This window comes from Pleurodeles waltl, chromosome 12 (assembly GCF_031143425.1).
Source record: "Pleurodeles waltl isolate 20211129_DDA chromosome 12, aPleWal1.hap1.20221129, whole genome shotgun sequence".
In the NCBI taxonomy this organism is placed as follows: Eukaryota; Metazoa; Chordata; class Amphibia; order Caudata; family Salamandridae; genus Pleurodeles; species Pleurodeles waltl.
This window is the reverse complement of record NC_090451.1, coordinates 624,619,931-624,634,054: the sequence shown is the minus strand read 5'-3', so window position 1 is coordinate 624,634,054 and position 14,124 is coordinate 624,619,931. Positions and strand designations below refer to the sequence as shown.

General features: G+C 41.6%; 1 protein-coding gene across 1 annotated transcript in view; it reads right to left on the bottom strand.

Annotated features, from left to right (window-relative positions):
• GLMP (glycosylated lysosomal membrane protein) overlaps positions 1 to 13,089 on the bottom strand; it is a 125,202-nt gene extending 112,113 nt beyond the window's left edge. Inside the window, exon 1 of the mRNA XM_069217998.1 lies at positions 12,913 to 13,089. Coding sequence (XP_069074099.1) covers positions 12,913 to 13,002 — 90 coding nt within the window. The 5' untranslated portion in view covers positions 13,003 to 13,089. The remainder of the gene's footprint in view (positions 1 to 12,912) is intronic.
• Between the last annotated feature and the right edge of the window lie 1,035 nt (positions 13,090 to 14,124).

Genomic DNA, 14,124 nt, shown 5'->3' with positions numbered 1-14,124 from the left:
CCCTTTCATAAACAGAGACATAAAAATACTGGCTAAATTACTGGCAAATAATCTGACCCTCCTGATGACGCTCTTAGTACCCCCAGACCAGTCATGCTTTATCCTGGACGCTCTACCTCTCACAATCCAGGAACGCTGATTACAGTTTTGCAGGATATAAATCCTTAACTGAGAGTGGAGGTGGTTTGTTTGGATGTCACCTACACATACGACTTGCTGGAGTGGAACTACTTACAAGCTTACCCGAATGGACCTTACGGAAACATTCATGGCCTGGATTCTCCTATTATTCAACCATCCCCAACAGTTTCAAACTCCTTTGAAATGTTGAGAGGCACCTGTCAAGGGTGCCCACTATCACCACATTTGTTTCCCTGAAAATGGAGGCTCTGGCCTCCAAGCTGCGACAACTTTACAGAGAATATGCCATCTGCTACACTAGTAGGCATCTTTTAATTTTGCTATTTGCGGATGATATCACCCTTCACTAGGGAGACCCCCATTCACATCTAAATGAGGTCCTGGAAGATTCCCTCAGGTTTATAAACCTATTGGGAGTGTATATCAATTGGGGAAAGTTTCAGCTTTTCCCACTCACACCTAAAACAATGCAGTACACCCCAGACTCCCCCCTGCAACGGTGCACAGAGGGACGCAAATATTTAGACTTATGGGTGCATTGAACCAGGGAGGAAGTGATCTGTGCTAATTACTGAGTCACTTTCAGTAATATTTCTAACCAGATTACTTGCTGGATTTCACTGCTGCTGTCCTTGGCAGGACAGATAGCTCTGATGAAGAGCATACGTCTTCCGAAACAATTGTAGCTATTGTAGCTTTCCTCAAATATTTCCATCTGACTCACTAAAACATTCTTTATTGGATTAAAATCACATGAGATTGAGTTAGCCTGCGTGGATTTGAGGCACGAGATATGTAACTGTATAATTTGTCCACTAACGCACACTAAGCTGTCTACCCGTAGAAAAGTGCTATATGGCTCTAATCCCTCATCCCTCCTCCTTCGTTCACAGGGATCCCACATCCCAAAATCACAGCAAGTCCATCCATTGTTGCCTGTACCAATAAAGCTTGGGAATAAATTTGGAGCCAGGTAGTCAAGGGCCTCATGTACGCGCTAAGACTCCTGCTCGACTTTCACCCACTTCTGCTAGTCACACATGAAATGTTGGTTAGATCTCAACTTAAAACGAGGGGTTTCAAGTGGGATGATCTTTATAGAAATGGCACGTTGCTCACGCAAGCGGAGTATATGGGAGACACTTCTTAATCATCCCTTGAGATATTTGTATACTTTAGACTGAAATGCAATAGCAAGGCTGCCATCATAGACTCCCCGGCTGAACCCTATGTCCTTAGTACCGTACATAACCTTTTGCCAGCAATAGACAGCAAGCATCTAGTTTCATCCTGTTATCGTTCGGCACATGGAGAATACTCTGACCCCTAGTGGACAACTTGACAGCGATGGGAGACAGAGCTGGGGAATTGTACTGACTAATGAACAATGGAGATATTCTTGCATGCAGACGGGTCAGATGTCTTCAGCAGCCGACTCTGGATCCTTCATTACAAGTTTCTTCAGACAGCCTATTATACCCCAGTCAGCTTGCATAGAGTTGGACTGAGATCAGGAGATCACTGTGATGGATGTGGGGCAGCAGGAACAGATTTCTTGCACTTGGCATGGTCCTGTGGCACTGTAAAATCCTACTGTCTTGAAATACAGACTGTTCTATCACGACAAAAGAAGGAAAACCATTATCCCTCATGGTGGCACTACTAGGCTATCTAAAAGATGTATCCACCTAATGCTGGAGGTAAGTGGCACTAGCATTACCACTGGCCAAGAGAAGGGTGGCTTGCAAATGCAGAAAAGGACTGCGCCAATGTTCATGGCCTGGCTCACAGACCTCATAGATTGCAACAAACAACTTTAGCATAATTTTTTGCCACCCACATCCCACCACCGTGATATCTGGCAACCTCTGCACAATTATCTCCAGTCAAATCCACTGGACCCTGTACTTGATGAATAACAAGTTTCCCATCCAGACCTCAGTGGATACAAGGCAAGAGCCTGCCCTCAATGCCACTATAAATGATAGCTGGTCTAGCAACCTTCCTATTACTCCGAGACTGCGCCACCATTCGTCATAAGGATACGTTCGACATTGTAAACTTTATTTTCACTGCTAGGAGGAGGACGGGGAGGTCTCTGTTACTCCGTCTGTTTACTATAATTGGATTTATTTTACGATAGGTTTGTCATTGCTGTTATGAGTAAGGTTTTGGATTTACATTACGATAGTTCTGTCATCGCTGTTATGAGTATAGGTTTTAAGCTGATACACTGAAGCCAGTAGAATTATGGTTAGGAATAATAGTGTACATTTGCAATGTGTAATTGATCAGTTATAATGATATTACTCTGATTCATAAGATTAATATTGAAGCAGTTGATGTGGTACTTAATATCTGTGATTATCGTTACGATTTAGAGAACGTCTCTCTGCTGTAAGCGAGGGGATCCGAGTCCTCTGTTTGTGTCTATGCACGTGTTATGGAAAGCGGGACAGGACACACACGTTTTCACTTTACGTACACGCGTTGGACGCGAGCACACGGCTATTTCTCTCTCATTGCGGGTTAAGCTCAAGTGATGAGCGTACTCGCATTCACGGATCAGGACACTGATATGGGCAATTTCATATGTTGAGGTAAGAGAAATCCCAGAGATAACTATAATCGAAACTCAGGTAACCTAGCTATTATGAGCACTCTCATTTTTACTGACGATTTATGAGCAAATGATATGATGATTAAGTAGCTTAACGGAGGAGGCATAAACTTTTCTTAAGACTATAAAGTGGGATTAGATGCTTGGATTATGGTTCTGGCTAATTAATACCCTAGGGGGTTAGGTGTAATATTGTTCTATGGAATATAGAGGCATCAATTATTAATTTCGAGTTTATACTGGACACTGCTGTTCTGTTATTTGGACAGGCTAACCACAATCTAATAATATTGACCTTGAAAATGCTTTACTGAGATTAATTCATCAACAACAAATACTGTGAGTGTATTCGAAGGGACGAACCTATTTTCCAAGGTTAGACTGTTCGCACTATTGGTGTTAGACACAAGGGTCTGTGCATACACACAGGCTATAGTGTTTACTAGTTGGGACTAGCACCTTGTTAGGAGGAATAGAACTTGCACGGTTTTCCTAAATCTTCACATTTGTCAGTATGAAGTTACTACCATTAAGAATATTTGTGTCACATTAACAGAAGGTAAATTGGTGGAACATCTGGCATGTACAATCACAAGCTTTACATTGCATGATTAATCACAATAACTTTGAAGGAGTATTGAATGAGTTTGACTAATTTGAGCGATATATATTAGTACAGCCCTGAAGAAGTCAGAGGGGCAATATCCCTGACGAAACACGTGTTGGCTGACTGGATCTGAAAATTATCCTAAGGTTACACCGGATTGGTAATATTTACCGGGGACCCAATGTGAAGTTCACTTGCAATCGGTTTACTGAGAATCAAAACACATCTCATCGAACTTTGTGTGTAACATTAGATGATTGAGGAATATGGTCTATAAAAGCTGAATTAGGCGAACTGGGTCCGAAAATTATCCTAAGCAATTGGTCTACTGAGAATCAAAATATTTCATCAAACTTTGTATGTAATATTAGATGATTGAGAATATGGACTATTAAAGCTGAATTGTTGTTATGAACTTTATGGTTGGACTACTGGATTGAACTTTACGTTTACTGACTGAGTGAGTGTCTGATAATCTATTTAAATTGTATGGGGACCAGTACTTGGCTGGTAGTCAGGGTCTTTGAAGTATTCACCCGGATCAGTGCACCCTCCTAGTCAGCAGGCATCAAGGGTTGGTAGCGCCTTTCACTCATTGAATACTTTCTTATTTACTAGAAGAATATGTTAATGTAGTATTGCCATATACTGATGAGAAGATTCTGTGTACTTGTCAAAAACAAAGATTTATTTTAAAAGTGTCTTTCGGCAGCAGCCAATGAATCTGGGTGATTTCTAATTTAAAATCAACAACTCCAGATTAACGTCCAGGGGCTGTTCTGTGGCATGCACAACATTTGAAACGTTTGATACATTTCCTCCAATGGCGGAGAAGAAAAGTTGAGATGAGAGCACACACAGCAAGACATTGATGATTTCCTGTTTGTTAGTCCTGCAAAAAAGCAGAAGGGTGTAAGAGGGTGCTGAGGGGATTTAAAGAGGTTGGAGTGCCAACAATGACCTTGACACTCATGGGCTCTAAACAGGACCAATTAGCAAGATTGCTCGTACACAACTACTGACACAGAGGGCTCATACAAAAGGTAAAAGGCAAGGTCAGATGTCACTCAGTTAAGGAAAGGGCAGTGTCTGACTGGCTTTTCGGGCAGTTTGGAACTGCCAGATGGGCTAGCTTGAAAGGGCAGTGCAGGGGCTACTTTTTGGTAATGTCATGGCCTATTAGTCCAAAAAAAAAAAAAATGGCCAACACAGAGACCATTTCAAGCTGGCCCATCTGGTAGTGTTGATTGCCCAAAAATCCTTCCAACACCATAAAAAGTGCATCAGTTATTAGTACTGTATTTCTGCACCAAATGCAGTAGCGCCAGGGAGTGTGCTTTGTGGCAGGAGGGAATGGGAGGCGTGTTGAACCCCAAACATATATTTAGAGCAACTAGGGTACAGGTCTCTGGCAGCACAGACTTTTTTGATGGAAACTTTCGTGCGACATGGTGGCTATCATCATAACAGTGCTTTAAGGGTTGCATAAATTTTCTCCGATGCAGCAGAGGCTGTGATGGTTCAGTGACTGTTTTAGGAAGATAAATGGTACATAGAGGATTAGCTGGAACAGTGGCAAGAGAAAAATTGAAATACTAGATCCTGAGAATCATTTCCAGTGATACTGGTTGTAGCAACTGTAGTTCAAAGTTTTGTAAAACAAAAAAAATGAGTAGTGGTGAGCATAGTTAAAAGATTGGGGGGGCTAAAAAGAATATGTAAGAAAGGCCGTTAAGAGGCAAAGTATACAAGACAGATGGGTGGTTTTCAGGCTATTACAGCACCTTATATAGATAGGATTGAAATGAAGCAATCCTGAAAACAAAACACATCCCTGGGTTGGATAACTACATACCCTCTTTCACAGTGGTCAACATAATGTAAATTGGCCCCAGATACAGAATTCGTGGTGAAGGTTAATTAGTCAAATAGATTCAATTAAAATATATGTACAGGCCTGGAGATATTTTGTCAGCAGACAGAAGCAGTGCAACTAGAGATGGCACTGAGTAAAGGAAGGATGATGTGATTACGTTTAGCAAATACAAGATATTAACGGTCTTGCTCTTTTAGGCCTCGTCTACAGACAGCTGTAGGCAAGACTTAAAAATAAGGTCACGATTGACATTTCAGCAGAGGGAAATTTTTGAGTTCAGACTGTTTTACAGATTTCAAAAGCTAACATATATTAGAACATTGGAATGCTGGGGGCTCCATTGAAAACAATGGAGTGCTGCGTGCTTTTACTGGCCGGTAAAAGCCCGCAGCGCCAACATTCCAATGTTCGCTTTGTTCACAGCAACAGCTTTGAACAAAGCCTCACAGAGCCCGAGGGGATTTTAATCCCCTCGGGCTCCGTGAACATTTTTTTTTTTTTAATCGAACATTCTGCCCTGAGTGGCAGAATGTTCTAATAGCCTTAGAACCCGCCTTCGGCTCGGGCATTTAACGCGGGGAGCGGGCCTTTAATAGCCGGTAGAGCCCGCTACGGCGGGTTCTAAGGCTATATTAAAAGTAGCTCAGCAGTGCAGGGTCAGTGAAAACAGGCAATGAAGGGAGGTCAATTCTCGGCCCAATTTAACATTTTGTACAAATTATAAATTTCAGACTGCATATTTTGCTTAAATAGTAAATGCTGTATTGCAGATTGACTTCCTTCAATTCTGTCAGTCAATTAACTATATTAGGTAAAAATACCGTAAAGATACAATAAAAGCATGCTATTTCAAATTAAGACCATGGTCATCCTATAAATACGAACACAGTTCATCCAATACTAATAGCACAACCATAGTGTTTAGTATCAGCTCATTTTACGCACTAAGTCCAGTGAAAACCAAATAAATAAAATCAACCATACAAATATTTCTTCAGTTTATATTACTGGGCTAATTACTCAGTTTTGTTTTTCCAAATTCGCCTCCGCAAATGCTGCCATCTATGCACATCATAATTTGGCAGCGTACACCTTATCAAAAGCTCAACAAATATGTAATGCTTTGAAAAAACTTCCAGTGTGCTTTCTAGGCTAGAAGAATTATTTGTGTAGTACAAACGGGTGCCATCACCGGGCCAAATGTTTAGCTATATCACCAGTATTTTCAGAACGATCCAGTTAAAAAGTTTGGCAACATTTAAATTTTCCACTTCTTTGTAATAAAAACATTTACTTTAAATGTAGTGCAGCGAAGACTAAATATTCCCCAAATGATTATTAAAGCAATGTGAGGCAGTTACTCTTGCCAGTGCTGTAGCCAGATAAACACTTTTGTGGAATAGTGATATAGCACATTAACACTCAATATACATGTGACGAGTTTAGCATTTTAACTCAGTCTTGCCACAGCTCACATGTCGGAGGCAAAATAAATATTTAGCAATGCTCGTCATTCCCAATTGCCCTAGGAACTGTATAGAGTTTAAAGCCTGGTGTTGATTTGACCCAAAATGAATGGTACTTCTAGGGCATATTCCTCAGTCTCATCCCTGTATAGCTGTCCCACAATTGTAATCACTGAACAGGACCAACTTTGCACTTCCCTTTAGTAGCCAGCGTTTCTTCCACCACCAGCCCAAAGACTGGGCTCCAGTTCACCAGAAGTATTATCTACTGGTAAGTTATCAGAGGCCTGGACTGGCGGTTAACACAGCACCACTAGACACCAAAATCCAGTATTTGGTCAGACCAGCACTTTATAGCCAGTGAGTGGAGAAAAATATACATAGAAGAGGGCAGTTACTGCTGCTTCTAATACTACTACTACTACTACTAAGTATACTACACTGCCGTGCCTGGTGTACAAAATGTATGACTTGCCCAATCTGTTTGGGAATAATGGACTCTCTTTCTCAGCCATCGCGTCATCTATACATTTCCCTTTCCATGCTGTGCACTATAAATAAGTGTTTAGTACTACTGGTATTACTGTGGGCAGAATCAAAAAGCTTACAAATGTTGCATGATGTTTCCCAATTTCTTTTTGGCATGAGTACAAAAGCACTTGGATATTGTAAGACATGCTAGACACTCCCGTCTTTCGCCTTCCGCTAATGATCTCTTTCACATAGTATACTCTGCCACCGTAAAAAGTGCCCTGGGATACTTGGTCAGGTAAGTCACTGGCTAGAATGCTCGTCTTGTTACAGAAACTAATGGTACCAACTAAAGCAGCAGACAAGAGATAGGTTTTGCACCTAGCACTACCCATATTGACTACATGCGAAAGATTGCAATGTAAAAGCTTTAGTTGATTGTTTCCTATGTCACCAAATTGGAAACAATTTTTGTTTCTCTTTTCCCTAGGATGGTCTTCTGTAAATTATTTGCAAAGAAATAGCAAAGTGAAGTGAACCTATAATCATATGCTGCGAACTAATCAGATAGATTGTTATGAAATTACTGATCTGTAGTCTGGTATTAAATAAGGAGTAGGAGCAGCGCAGACTTAGAAATATAGAGTGATCGCGCACCATGAGCATTTTATCAAGTTGCACCACTACTGACAAGTTCAGAAACAATTCTTGTGCCACAACCACCAGTCTTCAGGATAACAAGAGAACACTTGGAAACACGGTGACACCAAACCAACAACACAGGAGCACCATGTGATTTCAAATCATTGTAACACAGTCACAAACTAAGAGAAAACACATTCTGCATTTTCAGGGAAGACTGTTCTAGGATGTTTCACGCCTGTACTACAGCACCAGTGGCAGGAGGGTTTTGCTTTCACTGTCCCACAGTTAAGTCACTGAATTTAGCTGAGTTTCAAAGAACATAGAGGAAGCATTTTGCAATACCTGTCATAGCAACTGGAAGAATGATTAGAAATGTTCAACAAGCCCTAGAACAGTTATGGTCATTTACATGCAGTAAGGCAAGTGTCAGATTATAAAGGAGAACAACCAATTGACTGATCAGTTATCAATGCAATTCCAACAACACAAGAAAACTGGCTTTGTCTTAACAAATTGAGTCATACCACTGCTAGTGTTGCAAAACAAGCCCTTGCACTTCAATACGCTGATGACAGTGACGGGAATTTCCATAAATTTCTCAATTTGCATGCAGAGAATGTACCTTCTTTGAAACAGTCAATTACAGAAACTCAAGGAGACTATGACAATCCAGATACCAAAAATGAAATTCTACAATTATTATCTTATATCATTTTGCATAAAATCCATAAAAATATTGGTGACAATCCATATGCAGTATTTGATGACAGCACATCACTTGTCAGGACAACAAAGCTTTTGTATTTGTTCCACTAATCAAGATCTGTACCCACATGAGCATTTTATTTGATGGTATCAGGCTGATACTACTATTTCACTTGGACTGCAATCACTACAATTGTAAAGGATATTTTGTGCTGTCATGGTATTGCTCTGTCAAAGCCTCGAGCATACACATCTGATGGGATAGTAAATGTATGTCCAGGATGCTTTTGTGTTGTTGGCAGGGGCAAGGTTCAGCCCCCAGAGTGTTGCTCACGTAGCAAATGGGGCACTACAATGGCATGCCAGAAAGGGGCTTCATAAGGACCCTTTTCTCCCAATGGTGCAGGATGTTCATTGGTCGCACCCGCGAAAAGTTAAAGCCAAGAGTGGGCCTGCCTCTGGCAGTCAGAGCCCAGAGGAAGCCGAGGTGGGCCATATGTAAGAGGAAATTCTTTTTGTTCTTTAAGCGCAGCTGCTTCAGGGAGGCCTGGGGGACTGCCCATCCATTATTTCATATTTAAGCTCTGTGATGGAGCCTTAAATGAACAAATTTGATTCTGTAGAAGAAGAACGAGGTTTGGTAGGGGAATACCCTAAAACCTTCTTGGCCTGTCAAATGAGGAGGAAGAAGAAGAGTTGCTAGGCCCATGATCAATAATTGCCCCATTAAGGAACCAAGCCCAAATGGGGGTTACGGTGGCGGAGAGTCATCCTGAACCATGTACTTCTTTTGAACTGGTTCAGCCAGCTAAGAGAAAAGAGAGAAAAAAAAAAAAGATATGGGGGTGAAAAAAGGGTCCGCTACAGGTAAAGCTAATATAATTGAAGACGGCACTGCTCTAAAGGTGGATATGTTGCCCAAGGTAGCTAATGACGACTTAACTCCTCTATCGAACTGCGTTGAGTCTTGAACCACTGTTGAATAATCTACTTGGGAAAGTCAAAGAATGCACTGGCTGCCTGCTTGCGAAAATGTCTCCAACAGAGTCTAATCTTATAAATGTAGGCCCTGCTTTGACTGATAAACTTACTTCAAGAGCAAATAACAAATGCCCCTGTGCTGAGCTGTTAAATCCATTGCAAGATCATCATAGTATTTCAGCACAGAATTGCCCCCTCCATCACTCCTCTAATGTGGCCTGGAACTGAACCGGCTAGAGGGAGAACTATAGACATCAGTTTACTACTCATGGCAGTATAGGAGCTCGGGCCGCGAGAGGTTTGAATCCCCACTGACCTAGTTATATAGTAACCAATTAGACAAACCCAATTGAAGAAGTGCTGATGAGGATGACCGGAGGAGCAACCCTTTCCTTATTCTTTTAGGCAGACTCCACTTGCCTCTGAATCGACTCCTCTGGTACCAATATTAACTGGAGTTCCATCTTTAAGACACGAATTGAATGAAACTACCCTCCAATCAAAAAACAAAGTAATGCACAGGTGTAAGATGGGGGTGGGGATCATATACCACCCCACATTATTATGGTCAGAAGAATTGAGTGGATAGGGCCTAAGGAGAAAGCTCTGGAGGGGAACTGTATTGTTATCAACTTCAATCAACCATATACTGCAGGGCAATTAATATGTCAAGACTCTCAGATCAGCCCCACCCTAACAAGGCTCAAGGTATTTCAATTAAGGTACTTTTACCCACCATATTTTTCTACCCATGAGAGAACCTTTATGAAATTGTTAGGGAAACAGGCAAGGTAGCAAGTCAAGGCAGAAAGAATGCAGTCAGAGAACAGATTTGATCCATTAAGCAACCTAGAGTAACGACTGACTGATCAACTCTGACACAAACACACTTCCGATACAGGGGAGTGTTGATGTGCTATTGCCCAGCCTAATTCCCACAGCAATATCCAAGACGAACATCTCTTGAGCTGGCCTAGCCAATAAGCAACCTGATGGTAGAAGGCTGTATTTTTTTTTATTTTAAAGATCACCATATTGTGGGGCTAAAAGAGATATGGGATACTGGCAATACTTTTTTTTCGGATGGATATGTTTCTTTCTTTTCTGGGGCCATGCCCTCTTCCAAGTGTGGCCTACTCACATTGTTATTATCTGTAAAATGTCTCAAATTGATAGGGGCTCTCAGTTTTCATCCTGATGTGCTTTGTACTAAGGGTGCATAATATAGCAGGGTTTTTCTGGTATGACTAAAGTTCTGTTAGATTGAATGGTATTCGGATGACTGCTATCCTAGAAGGAAATTTTAGAACTTTAGTTGGTCCACAACTCCTTTCTCACTAGAAAATGCCCTGAGTAAGCCCTTCACAGGGTGAAATACGTTGGCTGCGCTTGTGTGTGTATTGAAAAAGAGGTTGTGCTTGTACATGCATTGATAAAGAACAAGAATAAAGGTCAAAAGGACTACCTATTCTGCTTTGATTTTTACTTTGATCGATCTTCTCTTTGGATAGCATTCATTCAGGTTGCCTCTCTATTGTAAATAAGAACAATGGCGATGTGACTCCTCATATGTTGAGAGCAAATTTTCTGAAAGGGACAGCTGCCCTACAGCTTACAATTGCTCTCAAAGGACAGCAGATTCAGGGTGAATACTAAAGTGCAAAGAGAACAGTAGACTATAATGGTTCTACTAGCTGCTGCGAATTTAACAAAAAGTACAATACTTTTAACAAATCGTCTCAACTCCAATTAACCACATGCCTGCTAAGCACCATCTTAATGCCACTGAAGTGTCTTGACATGGGAGAATACCTAAACGGATGATGGACCAGCAAATAATGTTCATCCTCTAACTCACAAGGACTGCCACTGCCCTCAATAGTTTGCATTTTTAATGGTTTCTCTTGATCTTAATCAGCATTTTGACCAGGTAGGCGTCCAAACCTACAAAAAACATCATCTGTTGCTTTTACCAGGCAACGGCATCGCTCATTAAAGAGAAATTGACCCACAGCACAATTAAATATGTTATAAATGCTTCATACAGAGAGAACATTATTCACCCAATTCAAAAACTACTACAGATTTTCTTAATTATTCCAGTATCTTCTTGAGAGGCATAGTGATTTCTGCTGACTGAAAACTTGATTATGGTCAACGATATCCCAGAAAGCAAACATAAAGAAATGATTAAGTCAGCTGACATACAGACAATAGCAAAAAAATGTGTTCTCCTACTTCAATGATGCAAGAACATATAGATTTTGTTTTATAAAACTAAAGTTTGAATTTTATTATAGATGCTGCAACACGAAAGAATGGCTTCTGTTTAGTCCTGTTGTACTTTAGGTTTCGAAATGTTGCTAATAATATCTTGTTTATTCTACTTTTTCTCCTCCAAACCGAAGCCTGGAACATGAAGATGCGAGGTTTGTAAACATGTTTTTGACATCCGCTCTGATTACTTTGCAGAACGTAAACAACAAGACGGCATACTTGCAAACCTGCCTCTATATTTCACTTCAAAATGTTGATTGTACACGATTACTGTAGCCTGCATCTCGAAGACCATGAGCAATTTAAAATGGGTCAATATAAAGTCCGCAGGGCTAGCATCAAGAAAGTTAGGGCCATATGTACGAACACATTTTCCCATTGACACAGAATGGGAAAAACCCTTTGCTACATCTGGCCCTTAGTGTCTCCCACTCCTCTGCGTGGTGGTCTGTTACTACAATAGCGCAGAGTCACGGTTCAGAAATGAGGATAGGTGATCCGAGTACTCGAGAACAGAGACTTGACTTCATTCGCTGAGCTGGAAGCTCGGGGGGTAAGGCGCCCTAGGGGGAAGGCAGTGGGGCCATGAAACCCCACTTGCTAGGGTGGGGCGAATACAGACTGCGGTGCATTCTTCCAAGTGCGTGTGAATCCCTTGCCACTTTTCTGTTCCAGAAGGTGCGCTTGGGTTTGATGAGTCGAACTGGTTACACGGGTTTAAAGAGAACCGATAAAGTTGAGCAAGCAGATTGGTTTAACTTCCGCCATTGTCACGACACTCCTTCCACAAAGTAATTTAACCGACCGAAAACTGAGGCTTGTTGACGCTCGGAACTCTGCCTGCGGCTCCCAGCAAAGGCCTCCGCCGATGGGAATTGTCTCTCCCACTAGGTTACGTCCACGTGAAGGAACCGCAGCTATTCTCTCTCCACCACCCCGTCTCTTTTCACACAATCACGATCCAATCCAACAACAAAAAACAAACCAAGTTAACTTCGTCGGATGGTTCTGCCTCTTCACTCTCCAACCAAGTGACCACTTCGCCCCTCGTTCTCTCGACCTCTCAGAGTTTCACGGGTGACACGTTCGGTCACACTTTCACCCTCGCAGGGTATTAACTCACCTTTCTCTTGTACCCTTCCTCTGCGGCGCCCCCCTGGTGGAGGACGACCCCCAGGATACAGGGTAAACAGAGCAGCCACGGCCGCATCATCTTCTTTGCAGACCCTGCCGGGTTCGAAGCACGTGATCCCGAACCGAACTAATGTCACGTGACTTCACGGGAGCAGCTGAGCGGCACAACATCCGGAAGAGGTCAGGAGACTTTAGACGAGAGACTGACGCAAGCCGCTCCAGAGAGTGAGCATGAAAAGACTAGAAAGCAAAGTTCTGAAGAATGGATAGAAAAGGCGAGAGTGTCTTTGACGCCATGCTGCTACAGTAGGAACTGTTGAGTTCATATCTCTTTTTATGAATTGGATAGCCAGAAATAAGAAAAAATATGAATTTTAATTAAACCGTTTTAGTTTGTCCGCTATGATCGAAAGGATATAATAATAATAAAGAAAATATTTTATTATGTAGCAGGGTTGACTACATTTTATTACAATACCGGGGGCTCACATTATGTTTACTTGTCCTGCTTTATTAACATTGCAGCCACGAAAAACATCAATCCCCAGAAACCCCTAGGAAAGAACTACAACATTACATCACAGTATTATAACCAATAAGATGCTTTGGAAATAATAATTATCTTGACTAAGCGCAACAAGCCCTCTTTTCTTGCTACTTGCAGTTAAGATATGTACTCTGCTCACAATTATATTTTTATTGTGTGCACATATTTAATATTGTGTTAAACATTATGTACTCATGCTTGTTAATGGTTAAAACCTTACTTCGCACTGCTGTTCTTGCGCTTGCAGCACTCCTTTAGAATGTTTGTTAACTTCTGTTGCAACTCTTCTGAGACTTTGAGGGAGGCTGCTCTACATTCCTTGAAGATTTCTCTGTCGGCGCGCTGAATTTGCGCTCACCTCTGAGGGAGGTTTCAGGTTTCTGAAAGCATCCGCTTCAATGTGTCCTTGCTCTCTTCTTTCTACAGCTTCCCAGCCTTTGGCCTGCCCTCTAACATGCTTCCCTTAAGGCCCTGGCCCTCTCTGCAGGCTCTCAGCATTTATTAACCCTTTACTATTCAGTTGTATTGCTTTAAATCTTTGGCACCTAAACCTGCTTGGAGGTACAAGATTCAAACCTCTGGCAACTCTCGCTAGGAGTCTTTCGGAATTTGCCTCCAAAGGAATATCTCTGTCAAAGCAGATTATCTTCCAGG